This window comes from Carassius carassius, chromosome 26 (assembly GCF_963082965.1).
Source record: "Carassius carassius chromosome 26, fCarCar2.1, whole genome shotgun sequence".
Lineage (NCBI taxonomy): Eukaryota > Metazoa > Chordata > Actinopteri > Cypriniformes > Cyprinidae > Carassius > Carassius carassius.
Genome location: NC_081780.1, coordinates 30,767,507 through 30,777,714, shown reverse-complemented (window position 1 = coordinate 30,777,714; position 10,208 = coordinate 30,767,507). Strand labels below are relative to the sequence as shown.

Sequence of the window (10,208 nt, the reverse complement as noted above, 5' to 3'; positions counted from 1 at the left end):
GAAGATGAGCCCCTGGTCTAATGCACCACCTAGCTTGATAAACCCCTTCTCAAAGACTTAAAGTTACTTTTAGTCATTATTTTATTTGGGTAGCACACATAATCTGAATGCCTTCGGCAGAATTCAAATGAGCCATTTTAATCTAGATTAATTCCAAGATTACAGTGAGATTAATCTAGATGTAAAAAATTAATCTATGCCCACCACTAATATATATATATATATATATATATATGTATATATATATATATATATATATATATATATATATATATATATATATACACACACACACACACACACACACACACACAAGGATTAAAAGCTAAATGTTTTCATTTCGGTTCATTCTTGGTTTAAAAATAATAAAAAATCTTCAGGTTCTATTTGCAGAGCGAAATTAGAACGGTCCAGCATTTAGAAATAATTCTTATTAACTCTGTTATTATTCTTGATTTTTCAATTTTTTGAATTATGCCTTTACTGTGTGACCAAAAATTAAATATTATCTGTTTCAGCTGTTTGATCGCTGGGTGCCTAGCACACAGTGTAAAACCTGATGAGTTAGTTCAACTTAAACCATTTGAGGAAACCGATTGCCTTAAATCATTTGAGTTTATTAACTCAAACAATTTAAGCATAAACAAATATTTGATTTGTGTCCAAGTAACTCAGTAACTTATTGTTAAAATAACTTGGGTAAATAAAGTTAATAGTACTAATTCCATTAAGTTAATATACTGTAACTTAAATCTATTAAGTATTTTTGACTCAAATGTTGCATCTCTCCAAACTTATTAAAAATGTTATGTTTGTGATGAGACCTGATTCTTAGCCACATTTTAAACATTTGTTTTACCTGAACACCACTTAAAGTGTAGTCTTGACCAACTTTTATACGAGACTCCCATGTGTGTATATAATTGACTTTAGAATAGAATAGAATAGAATTTAGAAGAACTATATTACTGCCTGACTGTAAATTATATAGTGTTGATGAACAACTCTGACCAGCCTTAATAAAAAAGAGAGCAATCCACAATGAAACCTGAGGGCTCATATAAACTGAACTTAACTATTTAAATAATTATTTTGTCCCATCTCATTCTTATTTACTTAAGGCTACTTCAGAATAAAGACAAGCACCATTTCATTAAGTGGAAGACCCTAGCATCCTTTTAATGCTCTGTCACACTACACAGCAAAAATTAAATAATGTTGAGAATTTCTCTAAAGGCAGCCAACAGGGTAAACAACGCAGTAGAAGGCGGTTTCAAATTTTTATGTTCAGTGATTTCTCTTTGCAAAATAGATGAAGGTATTAAGCTATGAAAATGGAAAAAGGAGAATACAAAAATACCTTGCAGGTTTTGAAGACCTCTGATGAATCCTCCTTTAAGTACAGCGGTAGGCCAGCCAGGGCTGCTGTTCGAGCTGCAGTGATGTTGTTCTTGTCCTGTTGCACAAACAAAGACAAGGTATGCATGTTGGGGGCTGCAGTTCTGTTCACATTCAACATCAGTATAATGCATTAATGTTTTAAAAATGTTTTTACCTGTTCCTCATATACCCTCAAAACGTCTTCCATCTTCTCACCAAAACTTCCAGGCTTCCTCTTTTTGTAGAGCTTCAACAGCTGAGGTGTGTACTTGTCAAGTGCAGCATAGAAGGAATATGGTAGATTTTGATTGGTGATCCTGTGGAATTCACTGTAGAGCTGCAATGCATTTTTTTTTAAATCAACTCACATTATTCATTAACTTCAAGCCATATAAGACTGTAAGGGAATAAAACTTAAGACAAACAGACAAAACCATATTAACACTAATCATTTTTTAGCTCTTTATCCAGATCAACCAGTGCTGCAATCATGACCATGACAATGTGTCTTTAAGTTTTTACTCACTTGGGCTTCACAAAAGAGTGCAGGCCATCGGTCTTTCAATTCAGCAATGGGAGGAGCTGAATTCACAATTTCTTCACGCCTGAGTGCAAAGGTACGCTGCATATGTTGATGGATGATAATCATGTCTCTATCAGTCACTGTCTTCTTGAACTGCTCCACCATCTCAAGCCTCAGGTTCTCCAGTGTGTCCTTAGTTTCTCCTTGGGGATAATTGGGCATGACGTTTATTTCTCCTCTTCTGGGTCTTTTGATTTTGGCCCTGGATGCTGCACCTTCTGGATAGGTCCTGCTGCGTTTTCCGGCATTCACAGCCACATCCTTTATGCCAGCCCTGCTCAGTTTGGTCCTGTAGTTGCCCATCCTGAAGTGCAGGCTGTTCTTCCAACCCTCATACCCTGTTCCGCAACCTTTTTATTTTAGGCAGGGGTGTTTGCTCACCAGAGCCTCTGCAGCCATGAGAATATTTTTGGTACTAGGATATGCTTTATGCTTATATATTTCAGCAGCCATTCCATCCAGTATGTTGTGTTTTTGATCCCTAGTCAAGCTTAGAGTTTTCCCCTCTTTGACAAATGCATAGTTGCCCTCTCTTAGAGCATGCTCCACCTCGTAGGAGAATGTTGGAATAACAAAGATCTCTGGCCATCGGCAAAGACGATCTAGTGAATCTGTGTTATCAGACAACAGTGTATCATCTGTGCTGGTTGAACTGAGATCTGATATCTAACTATCTTAATGGTTGCTTTGGATGGTAGGTCCTCGATGTTTACTAAATTGCATAGGGCATTGTCAAATTCTGGGTCTTGAAACTGAAGCCGAAAGTCATAGGCAAAGTTCAACTTATTTTTTATCTCAATTATGAGGGCATTTAGAGTCTCAGGACGAGAGGGCAAAATAAGCCTCTCAGCATTGACATCATCAAGGATGACCCTTAGTCTCAGACATCAGTCGCTTCCATTTACACTGTATTAGGGAAGCCTGTAACATAAAACAGACAGAGCTACTCCAGGTGATGCCGCTGTTTTTCACTAGCTGCCTAGACCACCAACACATTGTCCATCTGTAGCTTAATTAACCATACAGACAAGAGAGTGGTAACAATCTAAAAAATTACACTCTCCCAAAATGTCAAACTATTTTTATTTTTTTTAAAGTAAGTATTGGTTAAACGTTTTAAAACAGAGTATGGTTTAATTGGGATACCACAAATTTAACCAGCATATTGCATGTATTTACCTTTGTGATGACACATTGGTCATAGTGGAAAATAGACATTACCTTTAATTATGTTGTCCAGTGTATTTATTAAAGGGTTAGTTCACCCAAAAATGAAAATAATGTCATTAATGACTCACCCTCATGTTGTTCCAAGCCCGTATGACCTCTGTTCATCATCGGAACACAGTTTAAGATATTTTAGATTTAGTCCGAAAGCTTTCTGCCCCTCCATTGAAAAAAGACATCAAAGTAGTCCATGTGAAACCAGTGGGTTAGTTACATTTTTTTGAAGCATCGAAAATACATTTTGGTCCAAAAATAACAAAAACAAAAACTTTATTCCACTCTTCATTTTCTTAAGCTTTGCCCTCAAGTGTGTTTATGTAGTATAACTGCGCAGAACTTCTGGGTACTACGTCACCACGGAGGTTTACTATTGGCCGACACTGGTCATGTGTGTGATGCGCATGACGTACATCACAGAAGCACTACGCAGTTATACTACGTGAACACACTCAAGGCCAAAGCAGAAGAAAATGAAGAGTGGAATAAAGTTTTTTTTTATTTTGACCACAATGTATTTTCGATGCTTCAAAAAGTTGTAACTAACCTACTGATGTCACATGGACTACTTTGATGATGTCTTTATTAGCTTTATGGACATGGACAGTATACAATGTATACATTTTCAATGGAGTGTCATAAAGCTCTTGGACTAAATCTAAATTATCTTAAACTGTGTTCAGAAGATAAATGGAGATCTTGCGGGCTTGGAACGACATGAGGGTGAGTCATTAATGACATTATTTTTGGGTGAACTAACCCTTTAAGGTGATCACTAGTGTTCATTCAAGGTCCAGACAGATCTTTAGCCTCCCTCAGGTCCATGAGAAGGCTAGTGATGGGCTACTCTCTTACTTGGACACAGGAATGAAATGTTTAGTTGTCAGAATCAGCTTGCTTGAAACCCTGTAGGCAAACAGTGGCATTCGGTCAGTTAGCTGACATACAGATTTCACTGTATGGCCCTTGCTTTTATGATCTGTTAGCTCATATGTCCGCAAATGCTCAACATACCAGGTCTCATAGTCTTTCAGTACAAAGAAGATGTCATTTCTGATAAGTAATATGTTTCTGATCTCTTTAAACACAGGCAAGGCAGCATGTGCCACAGTGCAAACAAACATCCCAGCCACAAAAGTTTCTTCAATGGTTACCTGTTTTGTGCCATATACACTGCTGCTGTCTGTGATGCTCGATATTAGCGCATGTGTATCAGTAGGCAATGACTCAACGTAGACAGACTCCACTTTTGAAGACTGCATTGGTGGCTTGAAAAATCTTGGTGATGACAAATAGAATGCCATCATGTTTTGGTGTCTCTCTGCCATAGTTTTCAACACATTTTTGTAGTTATGAGAGCAACTGCCTTGAAGACTTTGTGCTTCCCCTCAAATCTCATTGTCCACAGATGCATCAGAGGACCAAAGCACTTTATGAGATGAGGATAATGCTCAATGTAATGATGCTTTGGCCGTAATCGTAAGTTGGGGAATACTTCCTGAAGCAGCTGCCTGTGATCTGAAATCTTACAGGCCATGTACTGAATGGTATCATCTGTGAAAGTGTGAGACATGGCAAGTTCAACTATATCATTTAATTCCATTAGCACCTCCCAGAATTTATCCCCTTCAGGGACTCTGGAGCCAATGAGAACAGGTAGTAGTCTAAGCAGAGCATGGTTCTCATGCCCATTCCCGCCGATTGTCCCTCGAGTGGCAAAACTCTGAGGAATTGGGTGAGGGCGGTTAACCTTATCAGAATGTTGGAAGGGAAATGACAGTATTGCCCTATTCAGCTCTTCCAAAGTGAAATACTTCCTTGCAATCAAACCCTTCAAAGAATGTGCCAACTCAACAGGAACCACACCTTCAAACAGGTCATGAAGGATGTCAGGTGGAAATCCTGTGATAGGATGGAAATAAGAGAGATGATCAGAAAGAACACAACTTTGTTTTACACCGTAGTTCTCTTCACTGTCACTGTTCTGCATTTTTTGAACAAGGTGATCATGCATATTTTTGGTTCTCATCTCAAAACTACCAGTGATTGCATTTGATTTTTGCATATCTGTCTGGGTGGCAAGACAAAATCTGCAAAAATATGTAGCCCTGAAACTCTCACTGAAACCAGCTAGCCCATGGGCAGCCAGGTTATCAGCCGCAACAGAGTACACTGTGCCTTTGAGACAGTGACCAAATGTCTCAATGTAAACACCCTCTTTTTCAAGAGATTTTAGGTCACTCAAAAGAGGCGCAAAAACCTTTTCATACCCAAACTGCCGTACATCATTTGAGTTGTACAAAAAGGGTCAACTGAGTAGAGTGGAGTGCTGAGGGATACTTTACTGGGAGGTTATCTAATGTCCAATAAACTGCACATACTTTGTGTATTTTTTTTGATGTTCCTAGAGGGTTTGCAATTTCAAAATCATCAACATAAAGAATAATTGACAATTTTTGACCCTCATCTGAGAGAAGCTCATTTTCCTGGAAGTAGGAGAAGAGGTATAAAGTGCGCGGCTTTTGAAAATCGATCCACTATAGTCAGAATGACAATATTACCTGCTGACGGGGGTAAGCCAGTAATAAAATCGAGGGCTATGTGAGACCAAGGAGGAGACGGAGTAGGTAGTGGTCTTAAGAGACCCGTCGGCGGAGAACTGCTAGATTTAGTCTGCGCGCAGACTGTACATGAAGCAATGAAACGTCGCGAGTCACAGTCAAGAGTGGGCCACCAGAAGCGCTGGCGAATAGTGGAGAGGGTGCCCCGCACGCCGGGATGGGCGGTCAATTTGGAGGAATGAACCCACTGAAGAACTGCTAAGCGTGCCATAACGGAAATGAAAAGGAGGTTCCTGGGGACGTTGCGCGGAGCGACGGAGCGAGACAGGGCGCGTTTTACCACCCTCTCTATTCCCCAGACAACCGCACCAACAACTCGAGAGGGAGAGATTATTCCCTCGGAGGTGGAGGGGGAGTCTGAGGAATCAAAGAGGCGGGAGAGGGCATCGGCCTTCACGTTTTTAGACCCAGGGCGATAAGAGATCGAGAAATAGAAATGGGCAAAAAATAGAGCCCAGCAAGCCTGACGTGCGTTAAGCCGCTTAGCGGAGCGAATGTACTCTAGGTTACGGTGATCCGTCCACACAATAAACGGTAAGGTAGCACCCTCTAACCACTGACGCCACTCTCCCAAGGCCAAATGTATCACCAGCAGCTCACGATTGCCTACGTCATAGTTGCGCTCCGCAGGCGAGAGACGGTGGGAAAAAAAAGCACAGGGGTGCAACTTATTGTCGGACGAGCGTTGGGAGAGGATGGCTCCCACTCCCACCTCTGACGTGTCGACCTCTACAGTGAATTGTTTAGAGCTATCAGGGGTCACGAGAATAGGAGCCGAGGTAAAAAGAGACTTTAAGTGATCAAATGCCTTCTGAGCGGACTCTGACCACTTAAAATATGACTTGACAGATGTTAAAGCTGTAAGGGGAGCCACTACTTGACTGAAGTTCCGTATAAAAAGTCAATAAAAATTTGAAAAACCCAAAAACCGCTGGAGCGCGACACGAGAGTCAGGGATTGGCCAATCGGAAACCGCCCGAACCTTCGCAGGGTCCATACTAACGCCATCAACGGAGATCACAGAACCGAGGAAGGTGACGGAGGGCGCGTGAAAAGTGCATTTCTCAGCCTTTACAAACAGGCGATTCTCAAGAAGGCGTTGAAGGACTCGACGCATGTGTACCTCGAGAGATGGAGAGAAAATCAATATATCGTCAAGATACACAAAGACAAAGATATTGAGCATGTCTCTTAGAACGTCGTTGATTAACATCTGGAATACAGCCGGGGCGTTCACGAGCCCAAACGGAAGCACCCGATATTCGAAGTGCCCTAATGGTGTATTAAAAGCAGTCTTCCATTTATTCCCTCTCCCTAATACGAATAGATGATACGCATTACGAAGATCCAATTTGGTGAAAACTCTAGCCCCCTGAAGCAAATCAAAAGCAGATGACATGAGCGGTAAGGGGTAGCGGTTCTTAATGGTCACGTCATTAAGCCCACGATAATCGATACAGGGACGTAAAGACCCGTCTTTCTTCTTAACAAAGAAAAAACCTGCACCAGCTGGCGAGGAGGAAGGGACAATGGTACCGGCGTTAAGAGACTCGGACAGATATTCCTCTAATGCCTTACGTTCGGGCGCGGACAAGGAGAACAATCTACCGCGAGGGGGCGTGGTCCCGGGTAAGAGTTCTATACTACAATCGTACGGCCGGTGAGGTGGGAGAGAAGTGGCCCGTGAGCAACTGAAAACCGCCCTCAAGTCATGATATTCCCCCGGCACCCCGGTCAAATCCCCCGGCTCCTCCTGAAACAAAGAAACAGGGGAAACAGGGGGATTAGCAGACAATAAACATTCGACATGACAAGACAGGTTCCAAGAGAGGATGTTATTATTAGACTAGTTAATGTGAGGATTATGTTTAACTAACCAGGGGTGTCCTAGAACTAAAGGGGCAAAGGGGGAACAAAAAACTAAAAAGGAAAGGGTCTCGTGGTGACTACCAGAGACAGTGAGAGATAAGGGGGCAGACTGAAGATGAACCCTGGGTAGTGAACTACCATCTAGGGCAACAAGAGGAGTGGCCTCCTCACGCCTCCTCAAAGGAATACCTTGCTTGCGGACCCAGGACTCATCTAGGAAATTCCCCTCAGCCCCAGAGTCTATTAAGGCATTACAAGAAACAGACAAACCAGACCACTGCAGGATAACAGGAATGACAGTGCACGACTTTGAAGGAGAGATAGAAGTAGCGCTCGCCAGTAATCCCTCACCTACTGACGAGCGCTTGCTTTTACTGGACATGTTGCCACGAAGTGATTGGCTGCGCCACAATACATGCAGAGATGATGAATGATGCGACGTTCCCTCTCCTTGGCGGAAATACGCAGTCCACCTAACTGCATGGGCTCTGGTTCAGGCTGAGTGGGTTAGGGAGAAGAGACAGGTGCGGCGGCGGAACGAGCGGGGAAATCCATGACCCTAGAGCGGCGGCGGAGATCAAACCTCTTCTCTGTACGTATGGCCAGATCAATGAGGAGGTCGAGGCGAGTCGGCAGATCATGGGCAAAGACCTCGTCCTTGATCCTGGAACTGAGTCCCTCTAGGATACGTGCCACGAGGGCCGGCTCATTCCACCCACAAGTGGTCGAGAGGGTGCGAAACTCAATGGAATAATCAACAACTGAGCGTCTGCCCTGATGGAGAGTGGACAAGATGCGAGACGCCTCTTCTCCGTGGGCCGAACGGTCAAATACCCGAATCATCTCCTCCTTGAAGTAGTCAAAGCTAGCGATGTACTCGACCCTCAGCCTCCCAAGCAGCAGTTCCCCACTCGCGGGGTGCGTCCAGTCAGGAGCGAGATGACGTAAGCAACCCGAGCTCGCTCTCTAGCGTAGGTCACTGGTTGGAGAGAGAAGACAAGTTCACATTGGGTGAGAAACGACCGACACTGCGAGGGCTCAACGGCGTAACAAGGAGGGTTGTTGACTCTGGGCTCTGGAGATTCCAACCCCCTGGAAGCAGGAGAGCCAGCCGTAAGTCGGTGAACCTGCGTGGACAAATCCGAGAGCTGGGCGGCCAGGGAATCAACCGCGTGCCGAGCAGTGGCTAGCTCCGTGTCATGTCTTCCGAGCATGGCTCCTTGCAGCTCAACAGCAGTCTGAATCGGGCTTGCACTCGCTGGGTCCATACTTGGCTTGATTATTCTGTGGTGTGGAAAGATGTGGACCCAAGAGCGATTATGCAAAAGGAAACTTCTTTAATTGAGTAGCGTTGCAACAAACAAGTCTTCGGTATAAACAACAAAAGCAGCCGATGAGCCGGTACCCAAAGGTAAACACAAAGTGTTTACGTGAATCAGCAAACAGAGGGTTCTAGTCGATAAACGGGCCGACACTCGGGCTGTGTGCGGAGATTGGCGTTAGCTGACCTCCTCTCCTCTTTCGAGATTATCTCAGGTGGCAGGTATGGTAACTGTCCAGAGTACTCGTCAGCACCAGCAGGACTGGACAGAGAACAGAGCAAAAGGTTAACTCTGAGCACCGTTAGATCTGACCTGAGACTGGAGCACGAGAGGCAGGGTAGGATCCGACACGACAGGACAGGACTGGCACAAAAGGATAGAGAAACTTCAGCATCTACAGCAAACAAAATAATCAAGCAGAGAGCACAAAAACTGGGAACTAGAAATAGCCAGGATGATTAGGGAAAAGAGAGAACAGGTGTGAGTCTATTAGCGAGACAGAGGAGAGATAATGAGAAACAGCTGAAGAGGTGTGTGAGTGTAGCAAAATAACCAGCAGAGGAGGGGGGAGAAAAGAAGGAAAACCGAATCCATGACAGGTACAGAATAAGGGACGATCCAAATATTTGTAATGATAATATGTTTTTTATAATATAGGCCTATATCTGCTTGCCTTTAAAAAGTTATCATAGTTGTTTTGCTTCAACAATATAGGCTACAATTATTCTAAAAAAAAATAATAATAAAAACTTTTTTTTTACCATTATAGAATTGGGGTAGTAATTAAGAAGGTGAAAATACTATGAAATTAAAAATGGCATGGTATTTTAAAGCATAACAACTGAAGATCTATGAAACGTTAGGATTTATATTTCAATATAATTAGGTCCACGTTTAAGAATAGCCTACACTATTTTTTTAACTCTCTATTTAACAGCATACACTTACAATGAAATACGTCTTCCTTCAGGTAGAATGAATGTTTTCCTGCTTGCTAAATGTTGGTCTCATGATCGATAAGTTGTATTCGCCTCAATCTGATTCAGTAAGTCAAACCGCAGACAGTGAAGCTGCGGGAGCAGAGGATTCCGCTTGGTCTTAAAGCCTTCCGCAAACACCTATGATCACAAATAACAATGCATTTCGTAAAAATAATGATTAATTATCAATTGAGAATTTGTTATTATTATGGTCTTGTGGAAATAATAA

The 10,208-nt window shown here is 42.6% G+C and overlaps 1 protein-coding gene across 1 annotated transcript; it reads right to left on the bottom strand.

Moving 5' to 3' along the window:
* Positions 1-1,167: 1,167 nt before the first annotated feature.
* LOC132106008 (uncharacterized) lies at positions 1,168-3,010 on the bottom strand. The gene is made up of 4 exons (XM_059511590.1): positions 1,907-3,010; positions 1,556-1,717; positions 1,361-1,456; positions 1,168-1,194 (listed from the first exon to the last, which is right to left on the bottom strand). Exons 1-4 carry the CDS (start codon positions 2,264-2,266, stop codon positions 1,168-1,170), a joined length of 645 nt encoding a protein of 214 aa, XP_059367573.1. The 5' UTR covers positions 2,267-3,010.
* Positions 3,011-10,208: the final 7,198 nt, after the last annotated feature.